The 26,633-nt window shown below is 42.4% G+C and overlaps 1 protein-coding gene across 1 annotated transcript in view; it reads left to right on the forward strand.

Moving 5' to 3' along the window:
* The window catches only part of CALCRL (calcitonin receptor like receptor), an 85,777-nt gene that overhangs the window by 34,646 nt on the left and 24,498 nt on the right, over positions 1-26,633 (forward strand). Inside the window, exons 2-5 of the mRNA XM_063118582.1 lie at positions 17,399-17,498; positions 18,166-18,322; positions 20,438-20,548; positions 22,378-22,490. Of these exons, the coding sequence (XP_062974652.1) occupies positions 17,448-17,498; positions 18,166-18,322; positions 20,438-20,548; positions 22,378-22,490 (432 nt within the window). The 5' untranslated portion in view covers positions 17,399-17,447. The remainder of the gene's footprint in view (positions 1-17,398; positions 17,499-18,165; positions 18,323-20,437; positions 20,549-22,377; positions 22,491-26,633) is intronic.

Below are 26,633 nucleotides of genomic sequence, written 5' to 3' on the forward strand. Positions count from 1 at the left end.
AGACATACCTACCTATAGAAGCCACCACCACTACCAACACAAACACACACACACACACCAGTGTCTTGCTTCAGGCACAAACTGCCTTCCCAATTTTTGAGTCATAATGAAGCAAAGGTGTTCCAGCCCTCATACCTTTTGTTATGACCCCCTTTAGCTACTCTTCGAAGGCTGCTGGGTGGGGGCATTATTTGGCTAAAATTGGCATAGGTTAAGGTTTGTGGATTTTGGATTTCATCAACTACCCTCCTATTTTCCTCCTATAATTCAAGCAGAGGCTTTTCCCACCTTTGATCCACTAATGACACACATACCTAGTTTTCAATCCGGTACTGATCCAGGCAGGCTCTCAGCTCAAAAAAAATTAATCAGGTTCCCACCATGTTTATCAAATAAAAAGTTTATTTATCATCTCCCCCTCCCCCCTTTTTTTTTAATAGCCAGTCAGGTGAGAGGAGGCTTCCTGGTTTGTCTGCATAGCTCACTGGGATGGGGAAAGAGAGATAGCCTTGTGATTGGCTGGCTCTTGCGACAATCATCATGCTACGCAGCCAGCTTCTGCTAGATATAGGAAGGACCTATTTTCCTAAGGTTGAATCACTGGGGAAGATTGTATATCTAATTAAAACGGGATGAGTGCTGCTCCACAGAGGGCTCACCAGTGATACTGTATATGCACCCTTAATATATAACACATGGTAAGTTGAAACAGACCAAAGGACCATCTAGTCCATCTTTCTTTCTCCACAACCAGACTGTGCTACAGATAGCCATCCCAGATGTTGTTTACTAACATCTAGAAATCAAATGAATACTGCCTCTGAAGATGGAGATTTCCTTTCCAACTATTACAGTTAATGGATTTACCCTCAATTAATTTGCAAAGTCTTTTTAAACATCTAACTGATTCACCAAAATGGCTCCTTCCAATGATGCTCCAGAATTGTTTGGCAATAGGCCCTGTGAGGAAAGAACTGGACAAGTCGCCCTGTCTAATCAGATCATCACCAGGTGGGAAGGAACTATGCAATGGCCCTGCCAACTTGGCTTTTGTAATCCCAAATGGCTTTGGGAGATGGCTCACAAGCCAGTAAAAGGTGAATTGGACCTAAGCCAGTGGTCATCACCACATCTTGTGACAATGAAAATGTTGATTGAGGGTTGCATGGAGAAATTCTTATTTTTTCTTGTGGATCTACCGTAAATCTTCCCCACGTCAAAAGCTTTTACATGCCTTCTCACTTAGTTCATCCCATCCAATAGCTCAGATCTGAGCCTCCCTGATGCCTGAAAATAAAAGGAGAGCCCAAGCCCTAAAAATTCAAAGGGAGAAACAACCATGCTATACTTCCCCATATATCATGTATTGCACCACTTTGCACTCTGTGTTCAGCTGATAATCCCATTTCTTGCACTGTACAGATCACCTCAGATAGGGTGACCATATTTTGGAAACCAAAAAGGAGGACACCCAACATGGCCACCCTCAAGAGGGCGTGCCCACCCCAACATGGCCTTGGTCACATGTGTGATTCTACAGCTCACAATTAAGACAAACCTGTTCTATATAGCTTAATGCTAAAATCACAGAAATAAAGAACAAGTATCTGAAATTAACTTCACTCGCTCCTACTTTTGCAGCTTTTGCTGTACTTTGAAGCTTTTGCTATGCTATATGTGGTACAGTCTCCCCCACCTTCAAATATCTTTTACCGCAAATCCTTCCCTGGATGACCATAGTCTCACCTTTCCTAACATTTAACAGACTTTCCCCACCACCTTTTTCATAGCCATTTTAAGTCAGGATCCTTACTCACAGATGCAGCACACTGCTGATACTTCCATTGGTCCACTTTGAGTTGTTTTTTCCACCACTGAAAGAATGTCCTGCCCAAGTTTCAAGAGAGACTGGCTACTTGTGTGGGATTCTCCGCTGAAATATTTGTCAATTGTTCATTTCCAGTTTCATGTGCTTCAATATTATTGTTTTGCATAATCAGGTAGTGCGACAGGGTGGAGTAATGCTAAAGGATATGGGGGGAAATGTGTGTGTACTTAAGAAGAATGCAAATTGGGCTTTAGGGACTAAGATGTACCAGACTTTCCCACGGCCACACCTTAAGCATGTGAGCCTGACCCAAATTCATCAGTGACAGAAGCTGGCATTCTGTGTTGCATGTTATGGAGTGGAGGAAACATTCTGTGTCTCCGCGTGGACGTGATTCACACATACATGTGTTCTAGGGCTGGGTTGGAAATTTCTCCCAGTTCTCCCCCCCCCCCAACCATTCTCATTCAATTGGATAGAAAAGAAATAGCTCTTGAAAAGAAATTCAGCGCAGAAGAAAATGTTGGAGAAATTCTCATGGGTTTCTTTTGCTTACCTTACTTAGGAGGTGACCAAGGAGCATTGAGCAAAAGGCAGGATACAAATAAAGATGATGATGATGATGATAATAATAATAATGATGATGTGTGTGATTTTCCTGTCTTCCACTGCTCCATCATCTCTTTGCAGCCTGCAGCCTGCTCAGCTTGCCACAATTCAATTAAAGCCCAGGGAAAGATATCATGAGGTCGTTCCTCCCAAAGGGCTTTTTCACATCAGGAAGCGCAGGCAGCCTGGGGGGCTACAGAGCAATGAAGAGATGTGTAATAGAAAGAAAATGCACACACAATGCCTTGGCTGTCTCACAGTGCTCCTGTAAGCTCAAAACCACCATGAAAATAAATTGCAAAACACCCTGATAGAGAAGCAAAACAATGGAAGCCTCTTTTGTGGGGGAAGAAAATCTTTCAGGAAATTGGAGGACAGATTTTGGCACAATCTTCTCTTCTCCAGGCTAGACATTGTTTCAGTCTCTCTTCATAGGCTTTGTTTCCAGACCCCTGATCATCCTGGTTGCCCTCCTCTGAACACGCTCCAGCTTGTCTGCGTCCTTCTACAACACACTACAGCCTTTGCTAGACCACAGGTTAGCCCAGGGTGAACCCCGGGTTCGCCCCTGTGTGTCCAGATAATGCACAGGGGATCCCAGGCTCAGGCAGGGGTCAACCCTCCCTTGTTCTGGGGTAACGGGCTCCAGTTGTAGCACAGTATTTCCCGCGGCCTCAGGCTGAGCCTGAGACCCCTAGCGTGTAGACCATTCCGCCGCTTTTCCCAACTACCACAATTACTCACAAGTAGCTGGGAAAAGCGGCGGATGGGGCACAGCGCTCCTCAGGAGTGCTATGCCCATCGGGGTAGGGGGAGAGATCGAGGCCGGGGGGGGGGGGAGATCACGGCTGGGGTGGGGAGATTGGAGCAGGGGGAGAGATTGGGGCAGGGGGGCAGCGGCGACATTTTTTAAAAAAAATACTTACCAGTTTAGTAAGTATTGGCACCTACAGGGACAGCAGCCCCTTTAAACAACAACAACAAAAGGCGGACGTGACGGGGCTTTCCTGCAGCCTGTCGCGTCTGACAACTTGATTGGAGCTACTTGTACTGCAGGCTCACCCCTCCTCCTGCACAGATTCCCAGGTAGGTCTAGCACAGGCCTACATGACACAGCAGGTAGCAATAGGATCCAGATACAGAGTTATACAGGGCATCGGTAGCCTGTATCAAGGCCATGTTATGTTATCAGTCAGCAGATAATAGGAATTAAAGTAATTTGCCCTTCGAACAAATCATTGGGAAACTACCTAATGCAAACTAGCATTTCGTAGGGAGAGTGACTGTTTTTTTCCATTTCTTTCACATATAAAGGGCAGCTCCTGCAAGTTTCTAATCCTTTAATCCCTTCCTTCGGGTTATTGATCCTTTGAGTATATGTAAGATTTTCAGTTAGTTTGAGTTAAGAGCCAAGGATGTACTTTAACATGGGAACAGTGCATTAGCTAACTGCTTAAAAGAAGCGATTGTGTAAACCACCATGTCTACAAGCATGCCTGCATTTAGTGCAATTAACAACTACAGAGGAGAACCAGACTGAGTTGGGTCAGTGGTGTCATTTCACCAAGCTGAGATCTTCCTCTAAGGCCTTAGCTAGACCTAAGGTTTATCCCGGGATCGTCCCAGGGTCATCCCTGTTCATGTAAATGACACACAGGGGATCCCGGGAGCAGGCAGGGATGACCCCGGGACGATCCCGGGATAAACCTTAGGTCTAGCTAAGGCCTATAGCAAACTTTTCAGTTCTCAGGTGTGTTCAGTATTGCTCTCACTTCCCAAAATCCTCTTTGTCTTCTTTCCCCCTCTTTATTTTTATTATTTTTATATTTTATTTTTATTTCTATTTTTATTATTTTCACAACAAACTCTCTTACCCATTTTGATGACAGTACAGTGCATCCTATCTCTGCATGATGAATGGAGAAATTCTCATCTTTCTTTGTGAAATTCAAGATTTGGTGGGGATGTGAACAGGCTACAAAGGGTTAGAATTTTCATAGGTGGCTTCAGGACCCATTTGGAATACAAGAGTTTTTTCGTCTGCATATCTGAGGTTACTGTCAAGCAATTTGCTTGACCGGTTATGTCAAACAAAGACCAGCTAGGAATGACCACGAGTGGAATTAAACGGTCATAGCAAATTTGAATGGAAAACTTTCATCAGGCATATTTCATTCATTCATTTAATGTGTATTTCATATCCATATATTAACTGAGAGTGCAATCCTTTATGTGTTTACTCAGAAATAAATCCCATTGGGCTGGTTCATACGATTGCAGCGAGAGAAATAAGCCACAATGGCTTATTTCCTCCACCACATATGCCAGGTGCCATTTACCATCTGGACATGGGTTGTCATGGCATCCAAATACAGGTGGTTTGCCTTTTTGGGGTGAGGGGGGTGGCAGCAACCCTCAAATAACTCAACAACAGCCCATGGGCTATTTGAGGTTTCCCACCTCCACAAATAAGACATGCTGCCTGGGTTCGCATGACACAGCAAGCCATTCCAGCAAGGATAATTAGGGAAACCAGACCAACATATCACCATGGCTTGTTAATCACACCACAATCACGTGAACTGGGTCATTCAATTCCCAACTAACATGGGAAACCATTTGTGAACTTATTCTACATGATGGAGGGTCACAAGTTTCAAGGTTAATAAGAAATCATTGTTATGTCTAAGTATTAGTTCTTGGCAGAAAGATTGCAAATACTAATACTAAACAACAACAACAACAACAACAACAACATAAAGAAAGAATAGCACCCAGAAAAACTAGACTTGAAAACTGGAGCGTTGGAAAGAATGGGAAAAATGTGCCCACTCTGGGTTTCCTGAAATTGCCTTTGGTTTCACTAAGCTTGGATTGCGAGGGCATCAAAAGATAACTTGTATGTGTGAATGCATAATTGTAGACCAATTGCCACTTTTGAAACACTTCACATCACTTCAAACACAGTGCTTCTCAGTGGATTCATAGTTCACACAGTGATATATGTGTATGTGTGAGCAAGCTCTTCATGTTAAAACATTCTTGACTACACTGCTTATTTTGTTAAAGTCTGACGAAAGTCTAGATTAGCCCTCCCCAGCCTGGTGCCCTGTGGATTTTTAGAACTCAGCTCCCATCCGTCCTGGCCAGCGTGGCCAGTGGTCAGGATTGTTTGGAGGTGTAGTCCAAAACATCTGGAGGGCACCAGGTTGGTTTGAATTGTCCCTCCTCACTCCCACCTGGCACATTTAACACAGGCCACAGCTAGACCTAAGGTTTATCCTGGGATCATCCAGGGTTTGCCCCTGCCTGAGCACTGGATCCCCTGTGTGTCACCTAGATGAACAGGTTTGACCCCGGACAATCCAGGGATAAACCTTAGGTCTAGCTATGGCCACAGTTTTGTGTATGAAGTGGTGACTAATCTGTGCTATCGATTTCTGAGGATGTGGCTTTAATTTGATTACATACTGGCCCTCATTGTGTTTGAGTACAAGTAAGACAAATCAAACAACATGAGGATACTTAATCACTTACCCTTGCTTAAGTTTATTTAAGAACAGGGTTGTTAATCATCGTAAGCAGATGTAATAGTGTTCATAATTCAGTCTGAACTTTTCTGGTTTCTTAGTCACATTCAACAGTTTGCTTATCTGACTTGATTATTATTGTTGTCTTTTTTGATAACATAGAACTCTATTTTGATGCTACTGATAAAGTCTTTGCCTCTGTGGACTCCTTTCCCCAAAATAACATGTTTTAAGCCCTTGATTTCAGTGAATTCAGCATATTTACTATTTCCCACATTTGATTTTTGTGTCTTCAAAAAGAAGATTGCCTATTTATTATTATTATTATTTTGTACTATCAAGGGCCTTGGAAACATTTATAATAGGTTGGAGGTCAGTACGCATCAATTTTAATCTTGGCACACATTCTTCCTCTGAAATCTTCAAGCAAGTGAATCCGTTCATAATAGACAGACAGACGGAGATTACCTACTTTGGGAGGTATTTTAATGAATATTGAAATATCATGGCCACCTTGCCCCTTGTGTTGAGCAACAGTCTGCTATTATAGAGAGTCATTCTGGAACCATATTTGCTCACTTTGGATTACTCCCCCCACCCCTTTGGGAAAGGAATCCCTTGAATTCTTCCAGAAAAGCAGTTGTTTCACATTTAACAAGCCGTATGATATTTTCAGATGCAAAGCTGTATATACAGACCTGTTATCTGTTCTCGTTGCTGATTTTCCTGCTCATCTGCCTTAACCCCCTTCCTGCTTTGAATTCTCATTTCTTAAGGTTGCCTTTCTTGTCATCAGTTTTACTTTCAATGAAGTGCCCTGGTCTGTTATTAAGGGGGTCCATGACCTGAAATTGTTGCATTAAAGCCAATCAAAGTGCATTTTGCCGAATAACGCTTGCTTCAATGTAGCAAGCTTGACTCAAGGACCTAAACAAGCTTTGAAGAACCAAGCCTACTGAGTTAAAGTAGAATTACTTCCAAGTTGTCTGCTCCTTTGTAAATTAAGATTCAGTTTTACTACCTTGCTCAGATCTAAAGTCTTGGAAATTTAGATCTTTTTGCACACAGGGCAGATAATATAGACTCTTATGTTACCAGCCATAAATCATAGCAATATGAAATATTTCAATCTTTTTACATGATTTAAGATTATGAAAAGAGTAAATGCAAGCATTCTCTCTCTCTCTCTCTCTCTCTCTCTCTCTCTCTCTCTCACACACACACACACACACACACACACACACACTCAAAACACACACACACACACACACACACACACACACACACACATTTTGCTTGGGTGGAGTACTTGGTGGAAAAATTTCAGAACGAGTAGTTCGAGGCTGTAATTCCCTTTGTTAGGGTTATAAAGAACTGCTAGGTATTCTTTTTAGCAAGTTCTTCTGGTGCTCACATTTATTTCCATGGTGTTTTGGGGGTATTTTTCCCCATGTGAAATGAGGATCTTATTTAAATGAGCCAGTTGGTTTTTTAAAAATCCCTTCTAAATGGCTGGAGAGTGAGATGGCCTGATAGTTAAAAGGTGTCTCTTTAGAAATTGACCCCTTTTTTGCCTGGTAATGCACGTGTGCTGCCTTTAGGAACAGCACATATTTGGGAAATGCGCTTTTGTACTGTTTAAAATCTCTCAAGCATGACGGTGCATTTCGTTTCTAACAGGTCTTTGTTTTACATAGTGTTTTTTTTTAAAAAAAATGCTTGGCACCAGGTTGTGCAGGAAAGAAAGTTATTTTAAATGTCTATTGAGGACATGTTTTTAAAACAGGAAAAAACACAGGGCTGAGTTGATAATAGTTCGCTGGAAAGGTTAGCACAACTTAAACGGTTTTGCCATCTCTTTTAGATGGAACATGATGTCCTAAATCAATGCTTGGTTAAAGTGACAGAGTAGGGGAGCAGGGGTTTCTTTCAGTAGAATTCTGGGTCCACTTTAAAACATATTTTAGCTCATTTGCCACTTGTGAGATCATGCTAAAAGAAAAGGCTTTGTAAGGGGGAATGATACGAAACCATCTTTAGGCGAAGAAAGGCTTGTTCTTTCCCAACAAAATGAAAAGCGATTCCACTCACTAAGAACAACGAAGAGTAAAAGTAAACAAATCTTGATACCCTTTAGAAAGAATGGCCCCGTTCAGAAGACACCTTAAACTATGGCTTTAACCACAGTGGTTAAGCCAGAAAGCCAAGCTGTGTTCAGAAGACACCTTAAACCATGGGTTTATGTACAGTGAATAAAGCAAAAAGCCTTAACCACTGTGGTTAAAGCCATGGTTTAAGGTATCTTCTGAATGTGCCCAATGGAAGCTTGTATAGCAATCCTTGCCACATACCATTGCTTGCATGAACATATACTTGTAAGACAATATTTTTTATGAACACTTATGAAAGCCCTTTCTAAACTTCAGCACCCTATCGCAATCTAAAAACTTCACCGTAGCTAAGCGCTTCAGGAATGATCTTTGGGCAAGCCTTCGGTTCATGTGCTCTCCCCTCCCTGCCATCCTCTGTTGCAGCCATGAGGAGAAAATCGGAATAGAAGGGCTATCAGTGGTTACTTGTCATGGTGGCTATATGCTATCTCCAAGGTCTCAGGTTGTTGGAGAACAATAATGGGAGAGTGCTATTGCCTTCACATCTTTTTTGTGGGCTTCCCATAGGAATCTCATTGGTCATTGTGGGAAACTGGAAGCTGGACTAGATAGGCCTTGGGTCTGATCCAGCAAGGCGCTTCTTATGTAAGCATTCGTTTCCATTTTCAAGTAACCATGGTTTGTTGTTAACTTGAACAAAAGGTGGTTAGTTTTAACTATGGTTGGTCCAAAGAAGCCTACTTCAAACCATGGTTTATGATGGTAGCTTACTCAGATAAATCATAGTTAAAACTAACCACAGTCCTTGGTTTGTCCATAACAACAAACTGTAGTTGGTTAAAAACTGAAGCAGATGCATCCAAATATCTTCCTTGTGGCCACAGCAGAATTGGGGAGGGAGAGTTGTGTGTGTAAAAACATGGCTCACCAAGTTTATTCCTGTGTTGCTATCAACCAGCTCTTTGTAGCCGCTTCACCACTATTCTAACTACAGTGCTATTTCTGTAGTATCAAATGCCTATTGTTACCTCACACCATCCCTCCTGCTCTGGTATTTTTACACTCTTCTCTCTGAAACATTTCACCTTTCGCCTGTGGTAACTGGGCCTACAGCCACCCAAAGAGTTTCATGGCCCCAGTCCATACAGTCAGTAATCCTAGGGTCATGGGGCCTGCACTTGGGGAAAATATGAGTTTTGGCTGTTGATAGACCTATTATTAACAGCACATGCAAAATGGCTTGCATCATTTTCATGGAGCGGAGTCACACACATTATCATCGCCACATTGATCACAGCACCACTGTGGGCATCTCCTGACCCCTTGGAATTTTGTTTCTGAAAAGGTTGCTTCCACCTCTCCTCTTTAGCCTATATTTTGCATGCTCAGTGTGCAAAGAATCCTAGTATGTGATGTGAGCTGCTGCAACCAATATCTGTTTTGGGAAATATATGCTAGAATAATGTAACCAAGTTGTGCCAATGGTGCTAAATACCACTGGCAGTAGACTATATAGTATGTGAGTTGTAAGAAATAGATTTTAAAAAAATATATGGCAAAAATAGCAGCATGACCACCAAATCATGAGAACATGTAAAAACCATGTTCATAGACCAGGGTTTGTTTGTTTTTAGTTTATGCTTATAATATTCAAACATGCAAATAAGGGAGCTGCATTGGGTTGGTCTTCTGGCTACATTGTCACTATGGCCTTTGACTGCACTGAGTGAGCCTTTTCTTTACTTCTGTTCTTAGAGGGGTGGATCATTTGGGAACTGTATTATTTATGAAAGGTCGCAGGCTTTCTAATTCAGTGTCCTTCTTTCCCATCTGTCTCAGCTTTCTGCCACTACTGTTTAGGAGGAGACGTTCAACAGTGTGTAGATCGACATACTTGATTTGTAGAGAAATATGTACTTTGAAATTAATAGTTAAAAATGAATTTGCAACATGCCATGGGGCCATAGCAAAATAGAAGCAGCCAGCTTGCTGGTTTGTGCAGTGCCATATTAGGAGTCTTCTGTTGCTTAATGTCAAAAGAAATGTAACTAATATCAAAATATGTCTTTAGGCATGGATAGACTAAGGTGCTGCTATTAATTCTGCAATGCCAGAATTATCTAGATTTCTATCTGATTTTTCAAAATGTTCTCAAAACATAAACAAGTCTGATAGATTTTCTCCCAGCAAAGGCAATTCTATAAATCTTGCCAGCTCATGATTTTTTTGAGCTCAAGAGAAGGTATCAAGTAAAATATTTTGTAAATGTGATCCCTTTTTCCCTCAAGCAGAAACAATAGTCAACCTTGTTTACAGGAACTATTGTGGAGTTATTCTGGATGCATTTTTGGTGATCGTATCTTTCTTTTCTCTGAACACCTTAAAAGTCAAGGAACTTGGTCATAATGAAATGGTAGATATTGTATTCACCCAATAGTAAAAGAAGAATACTACTGTTATGAGGGAAGGTTGTTTTTTAAAAAATATATAAATAATACTTTTGGGGGTATTTTCCATCCCTCTATATGTGTATGATATTCATGGAGTGTTGTAAGAGAATTTGGTGTTTTGACTTTGGGTGGTTGAGAGTGGGGTTGATTTTTCTTGATCATTTTTTATTGGTTTTGTGATGTACCTGTCTGGATTTATATAAAATGTGCCCAAGAGACCAATCATATGGGATATTTCACCTTCAAATAGTATTTTATTTGACACAGGAAAGTGTGTCTGTCATCTGTAGGAATCTCTACATGTTTGGATTACACACAAAACCCAATACAAGGATGTGGGTTGGACCCAGACTAACTTAGGGTTCATCTACACCAAACAGATATTCCACTATGAAAGTGGTATGAAAGCAGTATATAAAATGCAGGAGCCACACTACTACTTTATAGTGGTATTGAAGTCCACTGACAACTGTTGGGGCCCACGACACATACCATAAACTGCTTCCATACCACTTTCACAGTGTTATATCCTGCTTGGTGTAGTTGTGTCATAGGCCCCACCAGTTGTCAGTGCACTTCAGTACCACTATAAATCAGTAGTGTAGATCCTGCAGTGCATTTCAATATCACTATAAAGCAGTAGTGTGGCTCTTGCCTTTTATATACCACTTTCATAGTGAAATATCCTGCTTGATGTAGATGAGCCCTTAGCTGCACTTAAGACCCCAATGAAATGGGACAAGATAGCCATGACTTAACTGGATTGGGAACTAAATGCAGCTAACTTAGTCTGGAACCAGCGCTATGGAAATAGGTGTGAACAGTTGTGCCCACCTTGGTCATTAAAAAGCCTTTAAATCCCTCTTTGCTTTGACAAGATAGCAGTGCAACACTGTGCCAGAACTATAGAAATGGGCAATCAACAGCCCTGGACCACATTCCATCTCCATTTCTACTTGCTCTAGAAAAGTACCATGCACAATTTCAAGTGTGAAGGGGATCCAGAATACTAGTGCATGTGACTCTGCGGCCCAATGCTTGGGTGGAGTACTTGGTGGAAAAATTTCAGAACGAGTAGTTCGAGGCTGTAGTTGGCCCTTTAGTTTTAAGCGATGTCCCAAAAGTGAAGACAATGGGCTTCTCCTCTTGATGGCACTTGTGGGAACATGATGGAAACTGAATCTGACGTTTTCTTTAGCATGGTAAGTTTCTGGCATTTCACAGGATGGCAATTACTCCTGGGAGGAAAGGAAAAGAGTGAAAGCAAAAACATCTGTTGGTGCTGGCAGGGTGGCTCTGTGCAGCACCGGGAAGGAGAAATGCAAACATGTGTTCAAGCTGTCACACTAAAGTTTAGGTAGTATAGAAACTTTCCCCCATTGTTGACCACTGCCGTCTGCCATGGATGCCACTTACATTCTGCATGAGAAATGTTGCTAAGAGGAGTAGAGAAAAGAGAAACACACACATTTTTTTTTTGCCTGCACAGCCTTTGTAGTTAATAATGGAACACCAAAAGAAAACTCATAACACTAATCCAAACAAAATTTTCATTGCCACATTCAACTATGACTGGGTTCAGATGACACGATAACCAATGGTGGGTTAAATAATCAACTATAGGTTAAATAGTCAATGATGGGTTATTGTGTCGTCTGTTGGGACTTCTTCACACCATAGTTGGTTGTTCGGCCCAAATAACCAATGCAAATAACCAACACTGTGCAGTGTTCATTATTTGAACAACCATTAGTTATTGTGTCATGTGTCAGGCACTGTTGACTATTTAGTCACACACAGTTGGTTATTTTCGGCAACTTCAGAGGCCCCTGGCAAGAATGGCCAAAGTGGCAACTGCTGCTCTAGACCAGTTGGCAGAACTTGCAATAGCTGATGGGATACCACTGGAAGGACTGAGGGTGGGAGAGAGGGCAGGGGATGCATCAAACAAATATACCATTGACTCATAGTCAATTTGATGCTGGCCTTAATCCACACCATGGCTGATTATCGTCGTGTCGTGTGGGGAGTACCCCCTCGATAATCAACCATGGAGTTGGCCATTAACCCACCATTGACTATTGTGGTGTCCGAATGTGGCCTATATGTCAAAGATATATTTGTCATACATCAACTCTACCCTAGAATCATGCTCTTATTCTTCAATATCCAACATTTTTCTCTCTTATTCACTCCTTTGTTTTCCTCTTGTCAGAAGTATAAAATCATATAGTCAAGAAATCAATTGAGGGCAAATCAATTTTTCCAGTGTTCAGCTACTTGAATTTTGATCACAGATGAACACATTTAGAACCGCTACCCTCTGTGATTCCAGACAAGCGTGGTTCTTCAAATAGTGGAGAAATTCCAGCAATATTCTAAGCACCCTTATAACCTATTCCCCCAACAAAGACATCACTTACTTTGGCAATTGGCAGTTAACAGATTTCTCAAATCATCCTTGGTGTTGCTACCTTATAGCACAATCCTATACTTATCTACTTGAAAGCAGGTCCTGTTGAGTTCGGAGGTTCTTACTCCCAGTTAGTGGGTTCAGGATCGCAGCAACAAACCATTTGTCAGTTTATATACAATTTTGATCTTCCATTGCATGTGATTTTGGAAGCCATTGATTAAACAAACTATGCTATCTTGAACAATGCCCTTATTTGGAAATTGGCTAATAACAGTTTGCCATATCAATTCCCAAAGTTCCATTGAAAGTTGCCTGCCCAAGTCTTTTATAATTTCTCATCCCATCCCTATTTTGGACCAAATGCCAATATGTTTTAGACAACAGTTCTTTTCTCTCCTGCAAGAGGAAGGCAAAGTGTACACTGTGCTACAATGAGTGATAATTGGAAAAAGGGATGTTGAAATGTTCCCCTCTCCATTTTATTAACTTATTCCAAAGAAAGGCTAAGCTCTTGGCGGGGGGCAGGGGGAATGCTTTACATTGCAATACAAATGTGTGTCTAGTCCTGTACTCTTCATAGAGGTTACTCTCATCTAGGGCAGGATCTACACTATTCATTACACCGCTGTTTAAGTGCATTGTTGCGTCCTCCCTTGCTACGTTACAAAATGCAACTTGAGCCCAGTCAATCGAAATACCTTTTCTTCTATCGTTTTACCCCAGCACACTCTTCTTTAGACCGTTCTTCATTATGCTCATACCGGCTCTGAAGTAAACCTCCTTCTTCCGGTGACTCTGAGCTAGACCTGCCGGGATAAGCCGGCAGGGAGGCGGGGCGAGGGAAGCCCTGTAGCATCTTAAAGGGGCCATGTGCGCCCCGAAAGATTAGCGGTTTTTTTAAAAAATTAAGCCTCTGTCCCCTCTTTCACCGCCCTCCCTCCCCCTCCCCCTCCCCCTGGTCGCGTTGTGCCAGCTCTCCCTCCCCTAGAAAAGCCCTCACTTGTCCTAATCAGGAAGCAAAGACCATGGTCACGAGACATGACTTTGAAAGACGGCATTGAATACAACGAAAGGTTGGGGCACATTGTTAGTTTTAAAACGATTTTAACAGAAAGTGGAACGGTTTTAAAAGTCAGAAGAAACGTAACAACAACAGCATCACGTGACTGCTGACGTCATCTCTGCCAACTTGTTACGTTTCATCTAGACAAGTGTAGATGGGCTGCAGGTGTGTACAGGATTGCAAACCCTGTCATTCATTCTGAAATGCTGCATCTGACGTTGGCATTAATGCCACAGCCAATAATAAATTCACAATGCACAGAATAGTCAGGCCACCTTATTTTGTAAAACAAAAATACTTATCATATACTCAAATATGTTCTTATCAACCCAAGCACATTTTAGAACACTTTTTTTAAAAAATGTAACATTCTAATAGTAATATAGATAATTGCAATGTTGTAAATACAAATAATGGGCAGTATGCAATGCTGCCACTCTGCTTTTGCCATTACCATAGCACTAGTATAAGCAACCTCTAACACAATGCCAATAGCCCATGTGGTGGGTTTCCCTGAAAAAAGCATAGTGCCAGCATATGCTTTTGGCTTGGTGCTGAATCTTGCTCGTACTATTGCTATCAGTGAGTTCACAGGAGCGGCAGTGTTGGATACTGCCCAATGACTTTAGTAATGTCAATCATAGACATATATCAAACTAAGGCTGCAGTTCTACACAATGTCTACTTAAATCTCATGGACTTCAGTGGGATTTAAGTTGAATAATTTAATGCACAATTCTAGCCCAAGTCTGCAAAGCAAATCTATATGGATAAACTTGGAGTGGGACTCCAAGCAAACATAGTTAGAATTGAACTGCAAGAAATGCATTTTCCCCATTTTTCTAACAGTAATTTCAAAAAAAATGGATTCACATTTTTGATCAAATAAATGCCCACATGTTTTACAAGAGCTTTTATTCACTAAGCATCAAACATCTGACAGGTTTCTCTGCATTTGCCAGGAATCTTTATTAACAGCTATGTGTTTAATTTTACAGTTTAATCTGACTCATTTAACCAATCTTCATAAAGAATCTTAAAGTGTTGTGAGAGGTATCTACATATAACAGGCACATCTATAGACAATAAAATTAGTGTAATCACTTATGCACTTATTTGGACATAAGCCCCATTAAGGTTAATGGCACTTCTGAGTAAACATGTGTAGGATCAGGGACCATGCTTCATATTCTGACTCCAGTCTGGTGAGAATGCTATCATGCCTGTTTGTGGGGGGAAAGTTGTGTTTGTCAGAAATAGTATCCATGGAGTCAGTTGTTTGTTTACTGTCATAAATCTATCTTGTAGGTCATGGCTGTTGGAGGGAAAAAAGTCTGAAGATTAGAGGGAATGGAACACATGGGGTAATGCTGTTTGAGTGTAGACAGAACTGTACATGTAGGTATTTAGTTTTCCACCATGTAGGACTGGGTTAAAAAATGTAAAACAAGTTGTCAGAAAGGCAGAAAGTATGGGTAACCATCAGGCAGAAACACCACAACCTTGCTGACAGAGCTGGCATAAAGAGTAGGTATGGTTGGGCACCCTCAGAGGGCCCACACCTGAGTGACAGGCCACTGAAAACAGCCCCCGGAACTTGTTCCTTAATTATTATTATTATTATTATTATTATTATTATTATTATTATTATTATTATTATTAGACTGTGACTAGGTGTCCTGCCCAAGTTGCACATGCTGGTATTCAGTGGCATTCCATGCAGCCATCATGGCTAACTGATGTTAATAAACCTGCCCTCCATGAATTTGTATGATCCTCTTTGAGAGCAGTCTCAAGCCAGTGGTCACCATCAAATGGTTTCCTCCTTCACATAGATCATTTGTGAGCAAGCCAAAGAGCTGGGTGTGCTGGATTCTCTAGGAAAGGTGCAATGTCTCCTTCTGTGCTATTTTGGACTGCAGGGTATGGGAAGGGAAGGGCTCAGAAGAACATTGGAAAGGAACAACAGACTGTTAGTGGGGAAAGGGAAGCTGAAGGGAAGAAACTTGAGGGGTGAAGACTCTAAAGGAGACCTGAAGGAGGATAAAGAAAAAGAAGAGAAGAAAGTGAATAGGCAGGACATAAGAAAGTAGAGGAAGAGTCAACGTGGGCAGCAGAACTTTTTATGGCATGCAAGGACTTCTCCAGCTATGGACAGACAGCTGTCTTATAACTAATAGTGGTTTGTAGGTTGGATAATTAGTGGATGTTTTGTTATTCCATTTTAAAGTTGTTTGTTCATTGTTCATGTTAATCATTTTTAATCTATAACATTAATGGGTATGAACGATATTTCTTTACCTCAAGAGTGATTGTAAGTCTGCCTCTCATTGTCCATAGTTGAAAACTGTGTGCATTACAGATGCTTCACAGCTGGATGTTTGGAGTCACAGCAGAAAAAGAGGAGGCACCTTTCTATTGCCCAAGTGAAGCTCTGGCTGACAAAAAATGATATATCTGAATGAATTATCCCACTGGGCAGCATTTGTGTTCCTTGGCCTTACTTTTCTTCTATCCAAACATGCATAGGATTGCACCCTAAATGTATCTAGGGGCTGTATCTGATGGCTGAATTATACATAATTCATATGTAATTCTTGTTTTTATTTTCCCTAAAGTGGAGTGGTAGATTTGGATCAGTTTTGTGGCAATAGAGAAAGGGGGGTTTAGCTTGGAAATAGACTTGCCAGTGCAAGATGTTGTTGCTTGAGATATCTGGGCAACCTTACTTAGCCCCAGTACTTCTTTTGGGGTGGAAAAATCCAAACGTAATCATACCCCATCATTTTTAAATGCAGAGGCACTCCATTAAGATACCTGAAGTTTCCACTTCAGAGACAATATGAAAGAAGCACATATGGCTACTCCCTGTTGTTAATGACCCATATTTCCTGTAGTAACTGTCTCCCAATCTTCTCCAAAGCTTCCTCTTCAGAACTAAGGAAAAAAAAGAAAACCAAACAGTGGGTTAAAATAATATGCAGTTTGCCTATATTTAATTATTCTATCTAATAAAAATTTAGGATACAGTCAAGGCAGCATTGTGCATTTTTACATTTATTTATGTATTTATTTATATGCAGTATTTATATACCACTTCTCATTTGTTACATTGAGAGTGTTAACCACATACTTGAATCTTTCCCACTAAAATCAAGTTCAATAGGACTTTCTCCCAGGGAAGTGGGTATAGGATTGTAGTCATAAAGTTGTTGCATTTTTTTTTTAAAAAAAAACAACTTTAAAAGCATTGTAGTATGTATTCATTCTTTTGCTCTTACAGAGGAAACTCCCAAAAGATAAACAAAAGAAAACATTTCATCTTATATTGATGCATAAATACAAATAATAACAAAGGGTTTTATATTTCTTTCTTTCTTTTTAATTTCAGCTTCCCCTTACTGAAGTATAGCGCAAAACTAAATTTCATATATTTAGTGATGGAGACCTGTTGGATCACACAGCTGCTGCTTGTCCTAGTTGCTTCGTTGGTGAGTCCCACACTCTCCGCTCTGGAGTTGCTTATAAGAACATAAGAAAAGCCATGCTGGATCAGAGCAAAAGTTCACACTGTGGCCAACCACTGCCAACCAGGGACCCACAAGCAGGACACAGTGCAACAGCACCCTCCCACCCATGTCCCCCAGCAACTGGTGCACATAGGCATACTGTCTCTGATACTGGAGGTAGCACATAGCCGTCAGGATTAGTAGCCATTGATAGCCTTCTCCTCTAGGAATTTGTCCAGTCCCATTTTAAAGCCATCCAAATTGGTTGCCATCACTACGACTCCCAAGGAGTTGCTTTGAACAGAAATGTTTTTTAATTTATGTGTTTTTATTTTTTAATTATAAGTTTGCGTTTTATCTGTACTTTTATCGTTAGCCCTTTTGACACTCTTTCTAGTAGGAAGGTGTGATATAAACTTAGTTTAATAAATGAATTCATACATTCTAAGATCATGGCTACAGCTAGTGAATTTGTCAGGTACTGTATTAAAATGATTGACTTCTTCAAAATTCTGCTGCCCAGTTCGTTGGAGGGCACCCTTTTTTTTAATCACTCCAAACTGTTTGCATGAATTAATCTAATCAAGGAATCAACTTAGACGTTGCAGCCATCAGCTAGACATTGCTGTATATGCTGTTTTCTGTTCAGGTTTTTGTCACAGCAATTCCGGAAGAACCACTGAGCAATATGACAGAAGAAATGGTAGCAGAAGATCACAATTCACTAGGTGTAACTAAAAATAAAATCATGACGGCCCAGTTCGAATGCTACCAGAAAATTACACAAACTTCATATGAGAACGAAGGTAAATATATATATATGTTTTTGTTAATTTTCTAAATAAGGATGTGAGTAGAAGCAAAACTCTAGCTAGTCAAAGTTCTCCATGTCTGTTCTGTCTCATATCTGTATCAGATTGTGATCTCTGTTTTTTCTTCTTTCATGAAAATTTGTGCCTCTTTTTTCCAAGTGCACGCATCTATTGTGTGCCTCTCTGAAATGTGCACGTTCTCTTTAAGGATGGCATTGGCATCCGTTTGGGACTCAAGGCCCGGTGAGAAATTGCCAGCTCGGCCTCCCCATGGATGCCAGTCTGTGGATCCCCAGGCTTGTCCGCCTTGCCTCTCGATGGAGTCGGGCCGGCTTGTGGTTTTCCACCACCCGGCAACCCTTCATGCTCCCCTTCCTTAAAAGGGGAGCATGAGGGGTTAACAGGCAGCAGCAGGACTGTCGTGAGGGCTGCCAAACCCTTGCACTCTCCTTGCAAGAAGGGAACGAGGGCTTGGCTGGCAGCAACGAGAACTCCTGCTGCCCCCGCCCGCCCAAGTGTTCATGTTCTTCTTCCTTGCAAAGAACTTTCAGCAAAACCAATCCTTAGAGCAGAGGTGGACAGCATGTTGCCCGAAGGGCCTCACCATGGCATTTGCAGTGGCTTTGAAGCACCGCTGGCCACTACAGAGCGCCAAAAGGGTTACATTTAGCTTGAAAATCAGCTAAATTTAACCGTTGTAGCACTCTCTAGCACTTCGGAGTGCTACAGATTAAATTTAGTTTATGGGGCACTACAGAGTGCTTTGCCACTGGATTTCGGCAGCCAACTAGCGATTTCGGCCCTTTAGTGAGGGCTGCTCCGTGAACTATGGACAGCAATAGAATTCCGAGGGTGGGGGGAATGGTTCCCAGACCTCTGGAAGTTGCCCACCCTTGCATTAAAGCAAAGGAAATATGGGTGAAGGGCCTCCCTCTTAAGGAGAGCTGCTAATTTCAGGCAGTATGGACCTTTGAATTTCAAAACTCAGCATCCAATCCTCTACACTGTTTTCTGTTCCAAACTAAAAGACACCCACAGACAACAACATCATTGACAAAGGCTCCACTTTCTAAAAATGTTCTGACTTATGCAACAAGTGGACGTCGGTAACACAAAGAAGCGGGAGGAAAGATACAAGTGACCTGAAAGAGCCTACTGCTATGGCACACGGTGCACGTTCCAATTCCAGAATTAGTTTTGGAGATTTTGCTAGTTCAATTGGAATTTCGAAGGTGTTCAACCCAGAGGAAATCAAAGGAACAAAAAATGGAATGGGACTGGACTGGTAGCATTGGGAGCTACTGTGAATCTGCATAGCTCTTTCTTGCATTCTGGTTCTTGGTTAGCCGGGATGTAACACTAGAATGCACTGCTCTGAAATGTGACAATGGCCTTAGCTAGACCGAGCTTTATCACGGGGCGAACCCTGGGATCGTCCCTGTACGTCCACATGATGCACAAGGGATGCCGGGATCAGGGAAGGATGATCCCTCCCTTGCCCTGGGATAGAGCCCTCCTCTTTGGGCCCGCTTTTTCTGTGGTCCTGGGCTGCACAGAACGTGTGGCCCATTGACACGGTTTGACACAGCTCCGCACCCATCAGGTTTAGGGTGGGGGGAGCAGGAAAAGTAATTATTTTTTTTTAAAAAAACTTACCTTTAGTGCATGAGCTTTCGTGAGCTCCTTCCTCTTTAAGAAAAAAAAATGGCGGGCGTGACGCCTCTCCTCCTGATGTCATTGTGCCTCATGTGTAAATGGAGGAGAGATCTCATATTAAACACAACGCGAGATCTTCCCTCCTCCATCCTGGATTAAAAGGTAGATCTTGCTAAGGCCATGATCTTCAGTGCTGGCTCTTATATATGTAGTAAAATGTAGCACCATCAGTTGAAACTTGAATTGAACCAAGTGTATTGCGAGTGGAGTCTGTGGACATGTAGCCATTACAAATCTAAGGGATTGGATCCAAAGGCTTGCCTTCTTCCAATGGAGGTAGCCTTTCCATCAGAGGAAGCTCGTTCTGTCGAAGGAAGGGGTCCTTTTCCATCCAACCCATGGAAAATTCGGACCAAATAGTTGATCAAGTTCTTCTCCCTTCCATTCATGTAGGTCCTCATTGCAATAGAACATGGGATGGCTGGTTGTGCTGGGACGATACTGCTGTGGGAGAAACAGTAGTGCAGAACTGCCCGGATTACTTTCAGGACTTTGACCCCTCAGGTAAGTCTTTATAATTTCTTTATGTATTTATGGGCAATGTAAGTAGTTCTCAGGAAAACCATGAGGAAGATGCATTTGATGATGGTGCTTTCCTTAGGGTGACCATATAGAAAGGAGGATAGGGATCTTTAACAGTTGTGTTGCAAAGGGAATTTCAGCAGCACCTGGCAAAATTCCCTCTTCATCACAACAGTTAAACCTGCAGAAGTCCTGCCTAGGGACCAAATTTAAAAGAGGGCAGGGCTCCTGCAGCTTCAACTGGTGTGATGAAGAGGGAATTTCATCAGGTGCTGCTTGCTTACGAAGGATACCTGCTGAAATACCCTTTTCAATATAAGCATTAAATATACAGGAGCCCTGTCCTCCTTTTCATATAGCCACCCTGGCTTTCCTGTTATGCTAAAGATCACTCTTACACAATTAAGACCAGGCATAGGCCAACTTTGGTTGGCAGCAGAAGGAGCACATACAATGTGCTTCCCATTCCTCCACATCATCATAATGCGTGTATCCTCCTCAACAGGAATTACAAGCTCCTGTTGTGGAGATACTTCGGAGAGAGCTTCAGTTATTGGTCAGTATAGAAATGTAATCAATCAAATGTTCCCAGTGCTGCATTTCAAACATGATAAGGATCTGAAGGAACAGGAACTGTGAAGCACTTGGGGTTTAATTTTTGAAACTCTTTTGGAATTGTGTTGAACTGTGAAAGAGTTTTGTTTTGTTTTGCGGCCTAAACAGTTAATGGAAGAAAGCTAGAAGCCTGATAGTTAGCTTTGTAGATTGTAGTGGAGCAAGTAAAAGAAAAGCAACTTGTCCAAGAAGCTAAGCACAAGGCAGAGGTGGGCTCTGAGCTCCAAAATGCACCAACGCTTTGTTGAACCCAAATAAAGTTGCTGCTGAAGGACAGCATGGCAACCTCCCACCTATTTTTTTTTCTAAATAACCCCCCAAAAACAAATCTTAAAGAAATAAAATTTAAATCAGAAGGGGCACAGAGGTTGGTGTGTGCCAGTCAGGTGTCCGTAGGTATGTTGGTGCCCAGAGGCACCACGTCGGAGACCCCAGAGTGAGGAGAACCTAGCAAAATGCTCCAAGTTCCTTGAAGTGTATTGGACCCTGCAGGTGGAGGTGTCACGCAAGAAAGACTGATTTGTGAACGAGATTCACAACTCATTGATTCCTCACTCAGGTCACAGCTTGACCTTCTCGTCAGCAGCTTTAACAACATAGTTTGAACCTTATGCTTTAAGTCTGCACTTACTGAACTTTCTTGGCATTGAATCTATATTAGAAATAGTTTATTATTCAAAATCATTCTTACCGCTACAGGGAGCTTTCATTTTCTTTAAAAAGTTCCATGGGTTGTAATCCAGCATACAATGATGTTCATTTAAGCTCCATTTTAATACATTTCAATGTGAGTGAAGAGGACTTAACAATGTACTGGGTTGTTGGGACCATAAGTAATATTTTTTCACATAAATTTCCCAAGAAAAATAATCAGAGAGTAAGAACTCTTGTTGATATTACTGTGGACTTGTTCAAGCAACATGCTAAGCCATGGTTAGTCTGTTAACTCTTTTGCAGCAAATGGTGAGTGAACATGTTTAAACCGTGTTTATGAGCCACCATGGTTAGAAATGGTTCACACAACACACTAAGTCAAAATGTTTAGCTGAAAATGCTTTACCGCCATGGCTTAGTGTGTTGTCTGTGGTCAACATCTGGATGTTTTTCTTCCTTTGTTATTTTTTTTTTAATTTTAAGAAACAGATTATTGACCAGATGTGTGGTGTGTGTTTTTCTCCTTAATTTTCCTCAACAAGAAAAAGTTTTCAAGATTTGCGATGAAAATGGACACTGGTTTGTACACCCTGACAGTAATAGAACATGGACCAACTACACTAAATGCAGTTCAGGAGTAATTTCTAAGCTGCAGGTAAATTTTTTAAAAATGAATGTCATCCGGAAAACAGTGATTTTGAAAGCTGTGTAACCCCTGTCAGTTTTGCATCATGCGTCTTCTCATATTAAACCTTTATTTTTCATTGTCATTCCATTTGAATTTTAGTGAAGTTTAAAATGTAATTAGACATTCCAATACCCGCTTACCTGGAGTAATCCCAATTGAACTCAGTGAGACTTATGTCTGAGTAGATGTGTGTAGGATTGTGCTTTTAGTATTTAAGTGCCTGAACTACTATGTCTTTTCTATTGTCTCTGTTGTTTCTATTGTCTTTTCTATTGTCTCTATCCTCTATCCTATTTATCACTGCTTTAAGCCAGCCATAAATTGGGGTTCACAAACACACATGGCAGGTATAAACGGCTGGTGTGGGAAGTAGCCGCAGCATGTTGCTCTTTTGAGCAGGTTTCATGAGGGAGCAAATATAAACATATATTCAAAACATGTTAGGGACTTTCCAGTCCTGGCATCTGTTCTCTTGTGTTTACTGTTCTCTCCCCAGCAAATATTGGGGAGGAGCCAACTCCTTTTCCCTCTCCTTCCTCCCCACCCCACCCCACCCCCAAATCCTGGGGCTATTGCATCTTCTGGCAGCCAGCTAGCAAATACTGGGGAACTAAGACCGCATAGAAGCAGGGCCGGTGGCAAGAGTAGGCATAATTGGACAGCTGCCAGAGCCCCCAGAACTTGTTCTTCCTCTTCACCATTGCAATCTGCTTGTCCACCTGCCCCTTCCCTGGCCCAGACGACAAAGTTGGTGAGATGAAGGAGCAGTAGAGGACACTGCCTAATTGCTCCTTGGTCCTCTGTCTGTCAAGCAAGCAAGTGGTAGCAATGATGAGAAAGAGGTTGAGGAACCATAGCTGCTGGTGACCGTGGTGGTGAGAAGGGAGTTGTATTGAGGGAGGGGCCCACTGAGGGTGCCTTACCCAAGGGCCCTCAAAAACCTGGAACTGGAAGAAAGGGAGGGGGCTCTTGTAGACTGGGCTGCCCTAGATGGATGCCTATTCCACCCAACGTGGCATGCCCCTTTGATCCTCATGCTCACCTTCTCCATGGTGGCAGAAAACAGAGAAAGCTGCTATGAGGGCACTCCAGTGCATGTGCTCACTGAGCCTAGTGAGCCAAGTAGCCTTGCGACAAGGATGACAAGAGGACTTCTGAGTATTTTGTGCCAGCTTCAAGGAACTGAACGTGCTTCCTAGACTTCAAACCAAGATTGGCGGAACAGCTTGAAGATTAGGCTGCCAGGGGTGGGAAAAGAGCTTTACTCTTGCATGTTCATTGGCAGGATTCTTCCCTTGACAGTCTTCTCCAGTTCCTGCCCTCTTGCTAACTATTTCTTCTGATTCCTTCCTATTTGGGAGGAAGTAGTCACCACTTCCAAGACATTTCTACAACATGTGATCTCCTATCCTCGCGTCACATGAAATAGGCAAACGTGTGGCAGGAGCCAGGCAAAGGCCGATAAACAAGAGCCTCTGTCCTACCCCTTGTATGTTCACTTCCGGGGCAGGGGGAGCTGTTACTTAGATTGTTTCTTCCTTGAAACGAGACATGTACTGTGGCAGCGAGCAGAGCCGTTTGCATTGTCGACATGAGCAGCTCTCCGTGAAATTATATCTGCTCAGAACACATGTCTGGCATTATGCTTTGGATCAAGCAGAGACATGGTCGGTGTCTGGTGGAAGGTGACCTGCAATTGGTTGCCTTCCACCAGGAAGAGGGTGGGGGTGTCTCCAGTCCCTGGATGGCTGCCCAGAAACCCTGATCTCCCTCTGCTGCATTGAGTTTAGCTGACACCAACCCAGGGAAGGGAAAGCACAAGGTTTACGAGGGATGCAGTGCTAACTTGGCATGAGGGACGCGGTGCTAACTTGGCTAACCCCGGCTCCCCCTTAGAGCGTATCTGGGATGACTGAACGCAGATAGAGAGGGGATCAGGATCATGTTGGTAGTCCGTGCCCCCAATCTGTGTGCATTCACTATCTACACAAAGAATACATGTATCCGACTGTATGGAATGTACAGTTGGGAACCCTGTGCAGTCAGGAACCTTGGGAAAGCAGGGGAGTGACCTCTGCGTGTATAATTCTATATGTGTATACATTTCCCTTAGGCATTCCATTGCATGTGCGCAGGGCTGGGTCCAGCTCTTGCATGAGCGGAAGTCTGCCTGCACAGTGGGACTTCTGCTCTCACGACAAGACTTCCCTGACTTCACCTCCCCCCTGCAGCTCCCTGCACGTGGTCCAGACCAGAGCAGTTCTAGGGGACACATGGGGGGCTGCAAGGGGAAAGGGGAAATCCGTTCTGCCAGCAGCTTCCTCCCGCTGCTGGAATGGCACAACTGGATACAACCCATACAGCGCCCTTCTTTGTGTGTTGACTCAACCTGGGACATGTCGTGAGAGCACAGCTAATGTCCCTGGGCCTTTGTGATTCATGAAAAATGAGGTGGGAAGGAATAGCTAGCAGGAGGGCAGAAACTGGAGAAGACTGTCAAGGGAAGAATCCTGCCAATGAACACGCAAGAGTAAGGCTCTTTTCCCACCCCTGGCAGTCTAATCTTCAAGCCATTCCGCTGAGTGGAGCATGGCCAGCCAACATTTGTTTGAAGTTTGGGAAGCACGTTCAGTTTAACGACAGCTTGAGGCCCGCGAAGGTCCTATTGAATTACAGTGCAGTTGGTCGCATGGATTTTACGAAGTCTATTAATACAGGCCTTGATCACCCATGTGGCTCCCATCCAAAGGTGGTGGTGGTGGGGGAACAGTTTAACTTGCTGACTGCTTAGGATCCCTGAGTAACATGAAGGCCTATTGTGAAAGAAAGAATGGAGCAGCAGGTTGGGAATAATAGGCACATCTCATGACCTATGAAATTCACACACAGGCACCCATCCAGTCCATGTTTTTTGACCTGCTGAGAAATTGTCAGCAATCTCTCAGTGTTTAAAGCCCCGTCAGGAAGCAAAAGTAGGAGGCAGACTAGGTTTGGTATAGCAGGGGCAGCCCTGATTTAAAAGTTAATGCATTTTGAACACTCTGCTGTGCCTTTTGGACTTGCATCGATTGATCTCGGAAGCACACTTGGCTTCCTGTATGAAGGGCCAAAGCAACCATCCGTGGAATTGTATTTGTGCTATAATGCAGCACCGCCCAGAACTTGAGCTTCCCGTGATGTGGAGACTGAGCAGGCATGAGATTTCTCTCTCTCTTTCCTACCTCCTGCTCCAAATGCCCTCCCCCATGCTGAGAACCATGGGGGAGTCCTCTAATCATTCCGTGCCAGGCCAGATCTACACCAAGCAGCATATATCACTTTGAAAACAGTATGTGGAATGTGTCCTGGGCCTCAACAGTTGTCAATACCGTTATAAACCATTATAAAGCAATCGTGTAGATCCTGCCCCAGCCAGTCAATGTGTCAATGAGGCAGAAATGGCTGACAGACACAAACAAAGGCAAGCTTGACGCCTGCACGTTTATTTCAGAAATGTATTCTGATTTTTGTAAAGTCTGTCAGATAATCTCATCTGTATTTACATCAGCCTTTGTTTTGCTTCTCCTTCTCCGAAAAACCACTGGTAGGAAAATTAGCCATTCACTGTGTAGATTGCAGTTTATTTAGATGTCTTTCATATGCTGCTCTGGAATCCTCCCATAATACACATGGATTTCATAAAAGCACTTTTAGAAGCATGCTCATTTGTTGGGTGTGTTTAATAAGCCCAGTATGAAATGAATCAAGTTGGATACATAAATGTGTTTTAAAAAGCAAGTAAATATTAAGCAAGAGCAGGGGAGATTTCTTCTTCTTCTTCTTCTTCTTCTTCTTCTTCTTCTTCATCATCATCATAAAGTTTCAAGTTATGGAGTAGCCACATTATCCTCAAAGAGACTACTCTGCAAATAAGCAAAGCTGAACATTGGTGGTCCCCATGTTGTTGGGCTCCAACTCCTGTCATCCCCAGCTAGCCTGGCCAATGGTGGGGGATGATGGGAGTTGGGGTTCAACCACATCTGGAAAATGACAGGTATGCTTTATGGGAAACTCCTTAAGTCCATTGAGATCTGATTGAGCTTTATCATTTGACCCTACAACATACTTTTG

This window comes from Elgaria multicarinata, chromosome 2, assembly GCF_023053635.1.
Source record: "Elgaria multicarinata webbii isolate HBS135686 ecotype San Diego chromosome 2, rElgMul1.1.pri, whole genome shotgun sequence".
NCBI lineage: Eukaryota > Metazoa > Chordata > Lepidosauria > Squamata > Anguidae > Elgaria > Elgaria multicarinata.